At 45.3% G+C, this 17,700-nt stretch overlaps 2 protein-coding genes across 6 annotated transcripts; one reads left to right on the forward strand and one right to left on the reverse strand.

Annotated features, from left to right (window-relative positions):
• Positions 1 to 77: 77 nt before the first annotated feature.
• Positions 78 to 17,451, reverse strand: mesh. Of its 5 annotated transcripts, none has more exons than NM_170540.1 (16): positions 17,406 to 17,451; positions 16,747 to 17,195; positions 13,288 to 13,523; positions 13,011 to 13,198; positions 7,545 to 7,722; positions 7,335 to 7,472; positions 6,615 to 6,783; positions 5,907 to 6,501; positions 4,639 to 4,761; positions 4,304 to 4,462; positions 3,474 to 4,218; positions 2,989 to 3,407; positions 2,723 to 2,910; positions 2,268 to 2,507; positions 2,148 to 2,198; positions 1,272 to 2,078 (listed from the first exon to the last, which is right to left on the reverse strand). In NM_170540.1, exons 2-16 carry the CDS (start codon positions 17,141 to 17,143, stop codon positions 1,609 to 1,611), a joined length of 4,296 nt encoding a protein of 1,431 aa, NP_733419.1. In that variant the 5' UTR covers positions 17,144 to 17,195; positions 17,406 to 17,451; the 3' UTR covers positions 1,272 to 1,608. The 5 variants fall into 5 exon arrangements, with proteins under 5 accessions (NP_001163781.1, NP_001287618.1, NP_733419.1 ...); NM_170539.1 differs by having other exon boundaries at positions 16,747 to 17,198; NM_001170311.1 differs by having other exon boundaries at positions 2,148 to 2,507; positions 16,747 to 17,198.
• bnk (bottleneck) lies at positions 15,051 to 16,078 on the forward strand. Its single transcript, NM_079865.4, has one exon. It carries the CDS (start codon positions 15,074 to 15,076, stop codon positions 15,983 to 15,985), a length of 912 nt encoding a protein of 303 aa, NP_524604.2. The 5' UTR covers positions 15,051 to 15,073; the 3' UTR covers positions 15,986 to 16,078.
• Positions 17,452 to 17,700: the final 249 nt, after the last annotated feature.

Here is a 17,700-nt window from a genome sequence, read left to right on the forward strand (position 1 = left end):
TGAAACGATGTGTTTTTACGTAATTTAACGTTGTAGTTGACCTGTGGTAAGCCATTTAAACAATATTTAATTGAATTAGTGTTGTTTATTTGTTATTTATTCTTTTATTGGTTCGTTAATAAATAAAGATTTGATGCAGGTTCGTTTTTTAAATGCCATTTGGCAATTACGTTTGAGGTTTCAGAGTCCTCTTTTCCGGATTCCGAATTCAAGCCACGCTCACAAGTCCTCGGCAGCTCATCAATGTGCTAATCAAATTACATGTTGTTTCGACTGCTGCCACTTGGATTTTGGCAACAGAGCCTGGGCCGCCTCCTCCTCCTCCCTGGCGATTCGTTCACGAATCCAATAACTCGCCCCGCAGACGAGAAGTAAAAGGCAGGGAATCAGGATGAGCAGCACCATGCCCAGCGAAATGCTAGCCACCCGCGCGGAACGCTCCTCATGTCCTGCAAGAGTATGCAATGGGAAATATACAAAGGATTCTACAGGACAGAGGATGGGGTTGGGCAAATGCTTTTATCAACAGTGTTGGAGGCCTACAGGAAATTTATGGCACTCTTTACAGGGAAGTCATTTGTAAATCCATAATGGTTCCGACATACGAGTTTATTTTGGTAGGTATCTGTTGTAAAATTTGAATTCTGGCAGCTGTATATCTATTCCACCTTGCCTTCTGCAAACTGATACCTTTCCATCACTGTACATAAATAAAACAACCTAGCAAGCCATCCATATAGCTCCTTCCTGCCATCAATCCATCCACTCAAGGCTGGAGCCTAGTTTTCGCCTAGTTTTGAGCCCCTTCGTCCTGTCATTGTGTGGCGCCCATTTCCCAGATAGACCAGGCTATACTCTCGCATTGATGAAGAGGACGAGAAGGACGAAGGACGAAGGATTCGCCGGTGGCAAACAGACATAAGTAACGGCAACTTGTTCATCAATTTGCTCAAGATTGATTGACATTGGCGTAATGCATACAATACATACACTACCGCTGCATTGGTAGCTTTCTACTGGGAAAGAAGCGTCAGTACGATGTTCTGTTTCTTGAAAGTTCTAAAATAGTTAACTCATTCCCTACTATTCGTTAATTTGCAGTGTAACTAACAAGCCGTCTGTCATGCAAATTATTACAGAAAATTGACAGGCAGTTAAATGGCAAACAAAGCGAACCCTGCGAAGTGTCAACTTTCATGTAACAATTGGCATTATCGAATTACGCTGCAAGGAGAACTAAAAACATTATTCAACATATACAAGTAACGACTATAAACAAGTGTTTTTGGTTTTATTCAATATAAAATGATGATTGTTTACCTGGGCCAAAGTAATACGTAATGAATTTGCCGTTCTGATTATGCTTAATGTACAAGGATTCGGTTCACGGATTCGGACTATTAATAAATGCTTATTGGGTGTGTGTTATTGGATGTGGTCATGGCCGTGGGTAGAAAACAGCGGTGTAACAATAAGTAAAGTTAAAGAAAACTGATGGTCAGGTGGGCGTTTTCATGTCGGCGGCAATGAAAGGTACTTAAGATTAGTTATTATTGGGTGGCTCTTATTTGAACTTTGCAGCTTAAGGATCGGGTTGAGTGCCGATCCTCAGACCTCCGTGGACTTCTGCACCGAGGGAGTGGGCGAGGTGGCCAGGGGAGGCGAAGGCAGACCAGTGTCCTGCGTCAGGGGCGTGGGCGCAGTACGGAGCGGCACGGTGTTCACGCTCGACGGGGGTCTACTGTAGTACTGGGTGTTGCTAGGCAGCACCGGCACTCCTCCGAAGCGGTTCTGCGTCGCCGCCTGTGGGGTGTAGTTTATGGAACTGGCGCCACTGGTGCGACTGTCCAGGCCACTGAAGGTGGGGCTGTACTGCTGGCGATGCAGCTGATCCGCCTCCTCCGGCGACAGGGGCTGGTGGTATCCGACTGGATGAGTGGTGCCCGTGTGGACATCCGCCTCGTCGAAGTCATCGTCCTCGTCTGGATGATCCCCGTCCACCGGGGAGCCATGCTGATCCAACTCCGTTCCGGAGGCGGAGTGCAAGGAGCGGCGACCCAGCTGTTTCGGCTTCTCACCTGTGGTTACGTTCGGATTAATGTAGGAAATGTCCCTGGCTAACTTTGAGCTGTTTCTATTTTGACTACCTTCCGATGAGGTCACATCCTCGTCGTTCTCATCCAGATCCCATTTCTTAGCTGGAAAATCAATTTGCGGTTTGCCCGGTAATGGTTCGTTCGTGCGATATACTTTGTCGTAGGACCTACTTTTCTTCAATGTGCTGGCATCCGTATCGCTGTCGTCGTCGTAGTTAAGTGTCCTTAAATTACGAGCCGAACTAGCCCTCGAACGGGGCAGCATGGGCATCTGCCACTGCGGATCCTCCTTGAGCTGCTTCTGGCGATAGCGATATACTCCACACACGATGCACAGCATCAGTGGGCAGATCACCAGGAAGATAATGCCAATTGCTATGAAAGCGACGCGACGCGTGTAGTACACCTCACCTGCACGGGTTTAAAGTTGGTAAGGATTGGTATCTATCTGGGGCATCAGGGGACATACTTCTACTATATACTGGGTGACTGGATTAGCTATGAACTTATATTTGCATATTAATTCAATGTATCTCTTTCTAATCTAATTCAGTCAGTCAGTATAATTGTAGGCACGATACGAGGGTCTCTTAACAACGATATAATATTCTGTTTCTGGTACTTACGTAGACATTCGGTATATCCGTATTCCGGAATGTTCCACAGACCGTTCGACAAGCACTCACGACGTTGATCTCCAATCAGGATAAAGCCCTCGTTACACTCAAAGGATACTTTCGCACCAGGCATAAAGTCAAAGCTCAGCTTTCGACCAAAACGAGGAGTCTGCAGAACTCCACAGGATACCACACGCCTGATAAAAAATAACAAGATAACAGAATTAATTTCTGACTTTATCCATATAACAAGAATATTTAAGTGAAAAACTTACACTGCATTTTCCGCCTGCATATTGACTATAGTATCGTAGTAATTTTTGGTAAAGTGTGCCAAGTCTCTATTCAAAGTCATTGCGTAATCGTACTGGCACTGCATACACTCTCCACAAAGTTCTTCAGCTCTTTCAAGATCGTAAGAGCGATTCGCTGGCAGGAAGTCCGCAGGATCTAGGACATAATTCGGCTGGAAGGTGGCATTCGCATAGTAACCAGACATTCGTCCAAATTCTCGTTTAAATAGAGCGGCTCCCACTCCAGGAACCTCGCGATCCGTGAGCATCCATTTGATTCCAAAGTTGGTATGAATGCTGCGCAGATCGTTAAGATTGAGTTGGGCCACTTGTCCATTGGGCAGCATAAAGTCGTCTAGTTTATTAAAACTCCAGTTGCCAAAGAGTCCCGCGGTTTTGTTCTGTAGTTAAATAATAAAAATGTGAAAATGTAATAAACTAAGATACATAATTTCCTAGCTACTTACTATAAACTTCCATGGCAGGAAGACGCGACCGGTCATGTATCCTTCGTTCTCTACCACCTCCACTCCGATACCAGCATCGAATTGCACCACCACCTGCGACTGATTGAGCAGGTAAGTCGGGGTATACACGGTAACACCGTCGAAGTGCTGGAACTTCAGACTCTCACGATCGAAGTAAACCCTTCGTCCATCGGCCAGGACATCCAGGCGATAGCGCCATCTGGCGTGCAGAGGGCGCAGACGGACCTCAATCGTCGTGGTGGTGTTTCCCCGCATGGCCACCGCTGTCAACTGGGTGGCCTTCACCTCGCCATAATAATTAACTGGCAGCTGCTCGAATCGTCCTTGGACCTCAAACTTATTACTCTCATCCACGCTGCGTGCCAGGACGAATTCTCCCAGTCCGTTGAATGTGTAAGCCGTGCCATCAAAGGTCACAAAGTGGGGATCGCCGAAAACACCTGCGATTCCAGGCGCCTGATAGGCCACACAATCCTGCGAGGGACGACGCTCGAAGCGGTAGGTTTCGCAGCCCACCGCCTGCTCCTCCTGCCAGTAGCAGCAGGAGTAGAAGGGGCGCATGTCGTGGAACCACATGGACAGCGAGGGCACCTTGCTGGCCTCGTTCCAGGGCATCTTGCCCAGGTTGTGGACGCGACGGGGACGAGAGCCCCACATTTGGTCGTAGGTCAGCATCAGGAAGCCATAACGATCGTAGCAGCACTGCTGTTCAGCTCCTTGGGCACTGGATAGGAAAGAGTACGACAAAGGTAAATTTGCATTAAAGTTATTAAGAATATATATCTACAATAAGATTTAGAGCAACTTACACTGGCGTTCCACTGACCACGCAGTGGATGGCCCCGCGATGACGCAGGCAGCTAGGGTTCGAGTCCTTGTCGCACTCGCGGTCAGGGCGGAAGCGTCCTTTGTCCAGGACAGCCTGGTCCAAGGTGCAGGGGCAAAGTGGCAGGTCGGCCGCAAAGTTCCTGCAAAATGAGGAATATGTACTTTCAGTGGGGCAGTCCTTTTATCGCAATCCTCAGCTAATTAGCTGGGGAAGGATGCCCATGCCCGAACAGCATCCATTTAGCCAATCCCCATCGGCGTTCTAGTTGCTTTTAATTAGCGGGGCAAATGCAAATGCATATTTGTTGAGCCTTACCTGAGGAATCGGTCGGCGCGAATCCAATTATCGCAGAGAGCCCGCGCCCATCGCTTTCCATGCTGCCGCTCCCACTGGGGCGCCATATACCAGGCCAGAGGAATCGGCCGGGACCAGAGAACCCTGCAAATGGGAAAGTGCAGTGTGAGATTATGTATGCCCAAGATTAATTTCAAGCAAGCAGCCCAAACGGATGACACTAATCGACCTTTGACATTCGTGCAGGTTGCACACTGCCAGCTTATGAACTCCCACGCGATTTAACTTGCTCCTTTTGACGAGCAACACGATTTTGCCATTAGCCGTTGCTTAGTTATCCTTCAATGGCCATTCGCGCCTTGCGCTACCATGGAAATATTTTTCATTAAGTTCCACAATTACTCGGCCATCAAATGGAAATTAAATGTTGAAACAATGCTAACAATTTATTTGGGCCCATCCGCCACTTTAGGCCGTCTAACGACACCCCAAGGTGCCGTAAACCAAAAAAGAAAGAAATTGTCTTATATTGCGTCTTGGGGGAAAAGGCACAGCGATAAAAAAGGGAATGATAGATACCTATATATTTTACAACACTATCATGAGTATCTTGCAAAAATATAAACTCTCTTAAACTTTTCTTCTTGTGTAGGCCAGAGTTTCTACAATAAATAAGCCCTTGCAAATTCGTAATGTTCAAACTGGCCATCCAACGAAACACGACTCGTATTTTTGGGCCACAAATTTGATGGTTCGGAAGATGATTCCCGTTTAAGTGCAAAATAATTGCTGGACGTGAGGAAAAAGGCTTAGATGCAGGAGACTGGCGAACAAACATGGCAGCGATTACCATTGGCCGGGGCCATTAAAAACACATTTCCATTATTGATTAGCTTCGAGAATATCTCGCAATTACTGGCTGTCATAATAAGCAATCTCCAGCCAACCAAGCCAAAGCAAATTGATTGCAGCCGAAGGGAATGGGTTGGATGACTGGGTATCTGGTTTCTGGTGGCTCTGGTGGCAGCCGAAGTACACATAGCCCGTTCGCATTGTCATTGAAATTGTCCGACAAATTGAATAAAAACATGGATAGACCATGAGAGCGCCAGGCACTCGGAACTGAGATATTGAGATGACACATTGAGACAACCGGAAATCAATTAAAGCTTAATAACAAAGGAATGTGGCCATGAATTTAATTTAAGGCAACTCAACTGAGTGAAACCATGTATTAACCTGTTTAAACGATTTATATGAGGTTGCTTGCCACAAATGTATCTACTTACGGACTGATGGCCAATCCTGAGTATTGATCGGGCTGAGTGAGATTGATCTGGAGGAATCCGAACTGCATGTCCCGGTTGATGTTGTTGCGGTTGATGTAGTTCGAGGGCGTGATAACGTAGCTGCCGCTATTCGAGTAGGAGGCCTCGATCACATCGATGTACTCCAGTTGCGGCTCGATCTTGGTCTCCCGGTAGCCCCACAGCGAGATCATCACGTTGGCATTGGCGTTCGAGGTCAAATTGTACTGGTTCCAGGTGATGCGGATCTCGGCGGGGTTCTTCTTGTGCACATCATCGGTGGTGAAGAAGATCTTCTCGGTGGCGGCAGCCGGGGTCTCCACGAAGTACTTTCCGCGCCACTTGAACCTCTGGGTTCCCACGGAGATCTGGAATCGGATATAGCCCTCGGCCTTCAGGTAGGGCTGCACACAGATTACGCGGTTCCGATCCACATAGGTTCCCAGCACGGACTCCGTATCGAAGTGGCACGTCACCCTGATGGCCGGATCAAAGCAGGGTCCAGTGATATTGACGACTTGACCACCCAGCATATTACCAGACTCGGGGGCAAAGGTAAGAGGTAGCAGAGCAGCATCTAAATGAGTAAAAGATGCATATAAGATACATGGAAATTGACAGTTCCCAAAACCCAATCAGTTTCTAAGCTTTAGTTGCCACCAATGACAGGAACCCCGCAATCAAACGTACCGATATCCTTGTTGCAGGAGCCAATTAGAATCTGCTCGTCCACGCGGAAAATGTGGCGACCCGGGAATCCGTTGGCCCAACCTCTGTTGGCCAGGTCGCGAATCACCATGTTCTGACTGTAGGGATTGTACTCGTACGCCTGGGTTCCATTACCGGCATTGAATCCGACCTGGAAAGGGGGAGCAAAGTTCGCGTGTCAAGGGTGTGGGAACTTTTCGGGGAAGAAGTGCAATTAAATACATGCATTCGGATTTCCCGCACATTTAATTAACTGTTCACAAAGTTCGCAATTATGTTTCGGGCTTAGAAAAAGTTTAAATTGTGCGTTTAATTACTGCAAGTGGCTGGTGGCTGAAGGGCACTCGAGTTCCAAAAGCAAAACGATTTAAGCTAATGATAATTGTGAATAAGTGATTCGGCAAAGGAAATTAAGGGTTAACTATTAGGTATTTTGTATTATTTCGAAATTTTCTTAGAGAAACTTTATGACTCTCTGTGAATTCTTAATCGAAAAACTTAACTTGCACTTTACTTTCTTCCTCAGATTGGCGAACAAATCACGAAAGCAAACAAGGCATGGCTAGATCCTGGGAAACTAAAGGCAAAACAAACTCTCCACTCGCAATTAGTTGGCAAGTTTTTCTTTGGAGTCAACTGTTTAATTGAGTGCCAACCGACAAAGAGTGAGGGGACTAAAAAAGGGATAGTTTGACCACTTACATATGCAGGAACACCACCCTCGCCCTTCGTCGTATCACCTCCGGCCTCAGTATGAGAAAGCCAGTTCAGAACGGCATAGTTGAAAATAATATAGGTGTAGACCTCGTCAGTGGCCAGGACCATTTGGAAGGTGTTTGTCTGTGAAAAAACAGTGAGCATATGTAATATTTATACATCATTTTAACAAAAAACTCCAAGTAAATCACATACCGTGTAGAGGGAGTTGTCGATGCCACCGGCGAAGGAGACGTTCTTCCAGGTGGCGATCACCACGTGCTTGGGGATGAAGGTATCGGCGCCCACGACTCCCTGACGGATGTCCCACATGGTGCGTTCCCGCACCTCCACGCCGAATCGGTCCGTACGTCCCATCAGATCACGTTCCACTCTGCAAATAGAATGAGTTTTGCGTCAGTTTGGAACAGCGGACCAGTGCGACACATGTGGCTGATGCGAAAATGGGAAAACAAATCGGATGCAAGGCAAATTTTGGTTTGGCGTCTGCCTGATGATAAATGGATTCGATGTTCGGCATATAAATCAGGGAGCAGGCGGAGAGATTTCTGATTTGGGCGCTTCCTCATTACTTTCCCTGCCGGGCATATTTTCATAAACATTTTATTTATTTTACGCTCTCGTGAGCCCTTTCAAGTGTGCGCCTTCGGATGTATGGGGAGTTCGTATGTTCGTATCGACGGCCGACACATTGGCGACGCCAACGCGGCTACGTGGCGTATGATTTATATGCTTTAATTATTCATTACGCATACGCCGCGTAACACACTCACACCCAGTCGCCACTTCAAACTGTCGGAGCGTCGTGTTTGCTGCGCCATAAATTGCTTTAAGCCAGTTTGGCTAAATTACAGTCGGGATTCATGCAAAATGCTTAGACAAAAGCCATTCCAATCCATTTCAAACACCAGACAAATAAACCTTAAGCCGATTTACCGGGGTTTTTTATTACACGCACCCCCTTTGAGCCAGTCCACTGGTACTGGTAAATCTAACGCAAGTCTTCACTGCCGGACAATTGCATTGGAATCGAGGTGAACAATCGTGGATTGACAAAGCTCTTGGTTCGAATAAGAGGCTTATCAAATGAAGCGTTCGGCTCAGTAGAAACATGTCCAGATGCTGGCCGCAAGAATAACTACCAATTTTGCCAATAGTGACATTAGAGCATATTCAGAATGGAGATAAATAATAGAAATGATTCAAATTGCATTTCAAATGAAAATGAAAAATGTATTGTTCCCCTATAGTTGCAATCGAAACACTGAAAACACTATAATTGAAACGAAATAATCATATGCAATATTCTGTTAGTCCTTTATGCCACTTACTTAAATCTAATAAAGTCTTGGGCTCCAGAGCATGCACAAATGTAAACTAATTCCCAATCGCTTTGACAAGGACATTCATTTGGGGCACTACACTACACATATGAGTGTAACAATTGAAATCGAAAAACTCGTTATGCTCCAGCATTTCTGTGTGTGGCAAACAAAGATGAATGTGGGCCATTTTCTATTTGCATTTCCCCGGTAACATTTTATTGATTTTGCGCCGGCGTTTGTTAGTGATAAATGAAACAGACACACTCACACACTGGCACTGCAAACAAACATGAGTGGTAGAGTGGTGTTTCGCCTATGTTCGGCTTATTTATTAACACTTCAACGATCCGTAATAAAAACTCATAATGCAGCCATTATCATACAACATGCGCTAAATTGCCGCCAGTGCGCTTATGTGCCATTCAATTTTTGAGGGCACATAAATTAAACCTGGCAGCAGATGGCAATGGAAATAAATTACAAAATTACGCTTTCCTTCCTCTCGACGGGCGTAAAAAATAGAAAACGTTTGTTGGCAGCCAGCAAAAAACCGCATGCCATGGCCAAAAGAAGAAGAAGAAGAAGGAGGCGCTCAGAGATAACCGCACACACAAAAACCCACACTCACACACACATAGTTTATCATCCGTGTTTGCCCTGAGCAAAAACTTTAAAAGTCTGCAATTGACATTTGGGCCAAAAAAATGCGAATTGTCACTCAGCCTAGAAATGCGCGCGCAGCAGCCAAAAACAGCCGCAGACTCGGAGACTTTTACGTGTAAGTAAGCCAAAAAGCCACACATTTATATGGGGGCACTCAGAAAATCCGAGTACTCAAAGGATATTTTTGCATAAAGCATAACATTTGGTTGGAGACTTCAATGGAAATGTTACAGTATGCTGACGCAATCATTGCAGATGTAATTAATATATAATGTATATTAATTCGAATTTAAAAATTCGAAAGCATTTTTCGCTGTGCCGACATAGAGAGAGTCGCAAAAAGTAATAGAAACTCAGAAGCTCGTACATAAGTCGGGCTCCGAGCCGCCTTCCACCCGCTTTTCCACCCAATTTCCATTCCCCTGCTCACTATTTCCCCCGTTTTGCCATCGCAGGCCAGTTCTTGAACTGCGCCATTATGTACTTTATTGCATACATTCGGGCGCTGCCACAGTTTTGTCTGCATTTGTAGGTTAAAATGCCTTTTCGGCGCTTTGCATGGAAATATTCGAGCCCCAGTCCCTCATCCTTTCAGCCCGGTTTATCCACGCTTCAGCCATGTCTCGGTCTTCGCCTTTTGCCGCTTGCCGTGTGGCCCAATTCCATCTCGGGGTGTAAATGAAAGTGAAACAATGGCCGTACTTAAAGAAAATGGCGAAAATTGCATGTAAGCTGCAGAAACAGCGCGCAGAAAGCGCTCTCGCCAGCAAATGCAAACAGAGACTTGCAAATGGCCCAGCCAAGGACCAAGGAAGGCGGGGTTTCAAGGGATTGGGGAAGTTCTTGTTATGATTGGCAAAAGGGAATAATGAAGCGGCATTATTATGGCGCCCTGGCTACAAAGAAAAACTGTGGCCAAAAACACTTTCAAGGAACTGACTGGCAAGACCAAGAGTGCTATGTCTGCACTCTATAAATTTAATGAAAGTGACTTTTGGCAAGTACTTCAAAAAATACATCTCCTTCAAGGTCTGGCCAAAAACCTTACCTTTCTTAAAGTTCATAAAGAACTTTACTCGGGTATATTTATCTTTTAATTGCGTTTTCTAATTGTTGTTCTTTTAAATTTGCTGTGTATTTATGTTGTAATTTTTCCATTGCTAATGCACCTTTGACTCTTTTCCCGAATATGTGTTAATTGCGCCAACGCAGGCCGGCAATTAAGAATCCGTTTGAAGCTGTCCTTGCCAAACAACAATTAGGCGCTCACAGGACCTGCAGAAAGTACCACCTTGACCAAAAACACACACATCGAATTTCTCATGCTGACAAAGTTTAAAGCGTTTAACAAAGGCAAAAATACTGAACAAACGACATTAAGTTTTTATTCGCCACCCGACGCGGCTAAACGTTTGTGTGTGTAATTAAACGTGCGCTCATAATGAATTTAATGCTCAAAGTGGATGGCGACCCACGCGGCGTATGCGCAACGCCCTGCACTTTCAGCTAATCCAATGCTGAGCGCTAAGTGTGAGTGTGTAATTAAATTGATGCGAAATAATCGTGGTCCGACATGTGGGCGGATGTCAATGACGGAGTGGGTGAGAAGATGAGGCGGTGGTGCCAAAAGGTGATGGTGGGTCGGTGGGTGGTGCTCGTGTGTGGGTGGCCAGCAATTTTACATCACTCCGCATCTCGCTATTCGCTCTGCCTGGCTTCTTTATCTGCAGCGCCATGCAAAGTTATTTAAATTAAATTCCAGTCACAGCATCAGTGACTCCCCATTCTTTAATACCTCTGCCCTCCCACTCACAAGTGCACTGGTAGAAAAAGCTATCACAAGAAGTAGCTAACTGCTTTTAAAAGGTTAATAGGTAATACCTATAGGTTTTTGTTTTTTCGGTGCTCTCATGAAAGTTTGGTTTGGCTGAGCATTTCCCCTTTTTATCGCTCTACACGAGGCGAAGACAATTAAATGGCAGGGACTACGCCATTGAACGAGTTATGCGGAACAAGTTTGACATATTGTCGGACTGTGTAAAACTATGAAAATGCATTGGACGCTACACGCACTCGTGTCCTGATCCTTGTGCCCGCTCCTCGCAGGATGTTAATTGCTCAGCTGTGGCAATTTGTCAGCAGAGTGTTGACAACAAACCCAGTGAACGGAAAAATGGAAAGTGCCAGAAAAGAACTCGATGGAAAAACATTTATCCTGCAATGCTATAAGCCATTCATAATGCTGTCAAATCGATTAAACCACTTTTGTAATTTTTCCTCCACTTTTTCGGTAGATTTCCCATGAATTTTTCAACTTGCATGCATCGCTCAACTGACTTGTCATTGTGTGCCATTTTGAAGTAATTTATGCACCCATTTCCTTATTTTTTCATTGTTCCTCAAGGCTATGAAATGTAAGGCGCTGAGACAATGTAGACGAGCAGCCATAAGTTATGCTCCAAATAGCTCGGATCTGCGAGTTAACCAAAGAGCAATTTAAGAAGAAAGTAGCTTTAACTAATTAATGCACTTTTGAGAGTCTGCCTCTCTGTGTGTGCGATTGCGGAATTTGTAAGGCCAAGCTCTTTTAAATGCTGCCATGGGTAAACCCATATAAATACACCACAAATAACTTTTAACCCCCTCTTGCATTAATTTGCATAATTAGCTGGACGAGGGCAAAAAAAATGGAAATTCATGTTTGTATAAATTTAAACATTGTCCTCGGAAAGTTCAGCGGGAAAGTGCCTGGCAACAGAATATAATTAGAGTAGAATTGGTCACATAGCGAATTCATCCTGAACTCACAAATTATATTTCGAAATGCATTGTTGCACTCAGATAAAAACGATTTGAATGCAGTGAATGCTCTTTTCTGCAAAATCCTTAACAATGCATCAGAACGATGGACACTTCGCAATGAATTCACGCTCGAGTGCATGCTGAAATCAGCAGGAAAATAATGGTGCTGGAATTCTGTTGGGAACCCGGAAATATTACGGAGCACAGATGAACAGGTAGCCACCATGAAATAATGCAGAAATTCTGGGGCAATAAATGACAGTAACAAGCAACGAAACACTAACCATGTCACACAATAATGGAGGTTGGACCTCCACAAAGTCGGAAGGATAATACACTTAATACACATATATATATATATATAAATAACATTATTTCAGGGAAAATACAGTCACTTAACTTAGTTGACTTTAATCACAAGAAATTACTTGACATGGTGCACGTGTGCCAAAATATCAAGTTCTGGTATTTCATAATTTAATTCCTTGAATTAATATAGAACAAGTTGTTTGTCAAATAAATTATACAGTTTGGAAGGACATATGCATAAATGCAGGCCCACAACATGCACACACACACACATGCAGAATGCAGAATGGGGCCATGAGGACCGGAAGTGAAGAGTGGGGCACGCAGACACTCATGCCATTTTGTGTTAGTTTTCTGTAAATGGCGACTGGCGCACGTAAAACGAATGTGAACGTATGAGTACTTTTGTTTGGCGCGTACTGTGTGCTGATTTCGCATATGCAAATGCCACGAGAAACAAGGGCGAATAAATACGGCTGGCAAATAAATACAAACGAACCGGAAATGCGAGCGGGAGGGGATAATACGGAAATATATTGAGATGAGAGATGCATTGTCTTACCGGAAGTAAACACCGGGCGTCCGCTGGTCAATATCCGATGGATAAATTCGTCCTACACGGCACTTGCTGAAGAAGATGCCCATGAAGGAGGGATCGCGTTTGGCGGGCCAGTCCTTGATCGGAAAGACCAGGGGGTAAGTTAGGTACTCTGGCGGATCCGAGAACTCCAAGTAGCCGTTGAGGGAAAGCTGTAAGAGGAGGAGATTGTTGGATTACAGTCAGATTCGCATATTCTGTGCAGCTTTACAGTCATGTCAAAATCTTAAAGAAACCCTACCCTGGTGTAGTTGAATCGGAAGCCGTAGAAGGGCAGCTGGAAGTTCAGATTCTTGTGCAGCTGCGTCATGGAGGCATGGATGTCGAACTGGTAGTCGCCACGTCCTCCGTACATGTCCTTGTCGAAGTACCAGTACATAAAGTTGCTCCTGAGCTCCGCAAGACGGGCGGCGGTTATGGTGTATCCTCCGGCTGCCGTGGAGTATGTGGTCGGCGGGGCGACATTGTTATTGGGATCTGGAAACAGCGAGAGGAGAAGACAAATAGCTTAGAGAGGTGAGCTCTGGCCTATCATTATAATTTCACACCTAATCCGGCGAGATTACTTTTTCAATTCCACAATATTATCCCTGGCACTTGCTGCGTTGCAAGGCATAAAGTGAAAGAAAACTTTTTCCTGGCCTCTTTTGCATTTTCCGGCTGCAACTTTGCCACCCACATCCTTGCAGCTCCCGTTCCGGGTGCTTGGCCATTAAAGGTCACAGTTAATATTCATTTCTGCGCTGCAAACTTTGCTGTCTTCCTTCTTCTCTGCTACTCTTGGCCCCTTTTTCCTAATTTCGCCTCACCGCTGGCCTTTTAAAGCAATTTAAGCTGATTAAGTGCAAAGCTGACGTTCCCAATGGACACTGCAAACGTGTGCCCATGAAAGAACCCAGGATCCGCTTAAGGATATTGCTCCTGACGCTGGCCAGAAACTTAAATTGCTGGCGAAGTTTTCGTGGTGAAGTCCCGGGAAAGATTTCAAAATATTCCTGACATCCCTGGAGAGTTGTGGTTGCACCAAAAGCGGTTGACATTCATTGCATTTTGCAGGAATACTTTAATATTTTTAAGCTTTGTCTTGTACTTCTATAGTTCAATTAGCTAACTAATAAATACTTTAATTGTCTTTTGTTTTACAGAAACAATATTAGTGGGCAGTGCAGGTATCACAGTCTACTTTGCAGCATCTTTAACTTTTCATTTCGTGCCTATCCCAGCTGAATTCCCTGAATTCTATTTCACAAATTCAATTTTAATATTTAAGTTAGTTGTTATTTCAATGGAACCCGCTCCTTACATACAATTTAAGCTTCATTTATAATTCCATTAATTAATGAACCCCATTACGATCCTGACACCTCATTTCGCCTTTTGCACAGATATTTTCCCATTCCATCTGAGTTTGATTGCGTATTTCTCTTTGAATATATGGAAATTGCAGTAGTATGCTTAATGTATAACACCGTTTTTATTTCCCTCATTTCCTTCTATTATTTTGTCGGCTGTGAATTGCAGAGTGTCGGGTGAATCATTAATTGCATTGATTTTGATTTTAACGAGCCAGGTAATGAAACGTCAACAGTGTGAAGTGGCCATAAACCCCAGCGGATTGCTTGTAGAAACCCTGAACATCTGTCGCGTTTAATGTTTTTAAGCTATTTATGATTCGATACCCTCGCTAATCCTTTTTGGTGGTCCTTATAAAAGTGTGCGGATTAGCCGTCAGTCTTTTGCCAAAAATTGGTGCGCGGAAAACACGCAAAACTCGCGTGTTCGGGTTGCAATTACCGGGAAATCGCTCCTTTGAGAAATCTTCCTTTTTTACTTTCATAGCTTAGGTAGTGATCTCAGGTAGTTTCCCGGAATTAAGTTAGGCTGGGTATCGCCTATCGGGATCGGCTACCTGAACTTTTGGCACCAGCTGCCGGGGGTGAAAACTGGACCAGGTAGTCTTTAGAAGTGCACCTATATAAGGTCTGCGTTCCTGGTCTCAACAGCACATTCGTACTTCAACCGTCAACATGAGCATCAGCACTTTCAACTTCCAGTTCTACAACTACAAGCTTAGCCCGTCCTCACCGGGATTCGGCAGCACAGCCTCCCGTTCCTCGTCCTCATGCATCAGCGAACTGGAAATGGACATTGATGAGGACATGTCCGCCCAGCCCACCATCACCTCCACGCCCAAGCCGCGCTTTACCAGCCAACTGGCCGTGGAACTGGCCAAAACGGAGCCGGGTAATGGCATATCCCCACTGCGACCCAAATTGCATACGGCCCAGAAACGCTGGTCCATGGAGTTGAGGGAAAAAGTGCTGGAAATGTCCAAGCGAAATAATGGCCAGGAGAAACCACAAACCGCACGACAGCAGGAACAGCGACAGCCACAGGAACAGCCACTGCAACAGGAGGAACTGCAGCATCAGCAGCAGGAACCCACTGTCACCGACAAAATCAACTTCTTCAACAAGCTGACCAACACCTTTGAGTCGGGTTTCAGCAAGCTGATGCCCCAAGCAAGCTCCACCAACAACCGCTTCATAGCCATGTTGCGCACCGCCCGTCCTCAAAACGTTGCCACAACCACCGCCAACAGCAGCACCGCCAACAGTTTCCTGGGCAGCGACCACAGTCTCAGTGGTTCCGTGACCGGACAAGTGCCACCACCCAAGCCCAAGAGACTGTCGGCCACCACCGCCCAGTTTGCCACTCCCCATGTACCAGCCATGGGCGTGGGCAAGGGGGGCAGCCAGCGCAAGTGCTCCCTGCGCCGCAAGCCTTCGATGGACAAGTCGAGGGCCACCATCTCCCGCCAGAGTTCCAGTGCCTCAGTACGAACCCAGAACCACGCCATCATGGAGGACCTCAGTCTAGTGGTTCCCGTGAGATTGCGCATCGCGGAGTACGAGCAGCGCATCTCGATGAGTGCTTAGGTCCAGAAACTAGGTTAATTGTAAGTTCCAAAGGATTGCCTTACTTTAGTTATAAGTTAGCCTAAGCTTCTAAAGACAGTTCAAATATAAGATAAAATATAAATATATATATGAAACAAAATGTAAGCGTCTTGTTCTTGGCAAGTGAGGCATTACAAATATTACAATATTTTTAAACCATTACTCCTTTGCAATCGGTGAGTAATTCCACATATATATTTCGATATTCTATTTCTGACCAAACCCTTTTTTATTACACAGTTACATTCTAACAAATGACTGTGACTAATACGGCAAAAATTCCAATTCCGAATAGCCAATATATCAGTTCTAGGGGACTGATAAAACAGAATTGCTAAATCCACACACTACCACAGGTTGTAAACTGAATCACGCAAGACTCCGTGCTCCCGCTGTCCGCCGTGTCCACACCTATATTCGTGTGCATACATATGCGTATATTCACTATGCCACCACGCACCTGTTTTGTTTGCCGAAGCGGAAAACAAGAAACCGTTAGCTTTTTAATGCCTCAACCTGGGGCATTATCTTATCGGGAAGAACACAGAGCGAGAGAGAGAGAGAGAGAGAGAGAGGGGCTTACAGCACCTACACCTGAATGCCCGAACACAGGTTATCGAGCAAATATTGGTAACTAAACCAAACTGAAACCCACTGAGCTGTTCTGATAAGATAGTCAACGCGGCGTATGAGTAATGGGGTGGAACTGAATCAGCCCAGGGACAACGAAACCTACTCACCCCAATTGTAGCCGCTGTTGTCCACGTCGTACAGCTCCCCCAAATAGTCATTTGGCATGATGAGGGCTCCGAACATTTTCTCGGGCTTCAGTCCCGCGACGGTGAGGATATCATCTGTTCCCCGACTGCTGACATGCACCACGGGAATCAGAGTGGGCTTCTGCAGGGCCAGTGGTTTGGTTTTCGGGTTGTCCGCTTCCGCTTTTTTGGGAGCGGGCGTGGCCTTTGGAACCTCAACGAATTCCGCCTGAGCTTTGGGCTTAGTCACCTTGACCGGCTCCGGAACTGCATTGATTATTTGATCCTCGAACTCCTCCGTCGATATATTCTCGTTAGCCAGGACAAAGGCCATAAACCCGCAGGCCAGCGCACAAACCACAAACAGTTTGAAACGCATGTTCACTTGATTTCGATTTGTCACTTAATTGGTAATTCGTTTTTTCGTTTCACTGCTAAAAGAAAAACACAAAGGCATCAATTAGGCATCCACAATAAAAGTATCACTCAATAAGCACTCAATTCATGCGAATTTGTACACTATTTTTCCTCTGATATCCTCATTTTCTAACAATTTTCACTTGATGACATCATCAGTTAAGGCAATGGCTTATCAGTTCTCTTATCACTTGTCACCAATTTTCAATTTTAACTTTAATTACCAGGCAGGAAAACACGTTCGTTGCAGCGAGCCGCTCAGCTAAGACTGAAGTTAAGTTAACTCTAACGGCCCGATCGGGGCGTTGCCAAAACTCAGTTCACCTGTCGCCGTCTACTCGATTGTGAAACATTGCCTTATCGGCCAGATAAAGCTAGGCATATCTTATCAATGGAATACTACGCACCGATAACGCATTCCTTCTTCGGCCCGCTTGGCTTTTTCGGGAAGCTTCACTCTCTTCTCTGTGCTCCAAATTTACCAACCTATTTGTTTATGCCCATTCGTGGGACCGTTAC

The sequence above is a fragment of the Drosophila melanogaster genome, chromosome 3R, assembly GCF_000001215.4.
Source record: "Drosophila melanogaster chromosome 3R".
Taxonomy (NCBI): Eukaryota; Metazoa; Arthropoda; class Insecta; order Diptera; family Drosophilidae; genus Drosophila; species Drosophila melanogaster.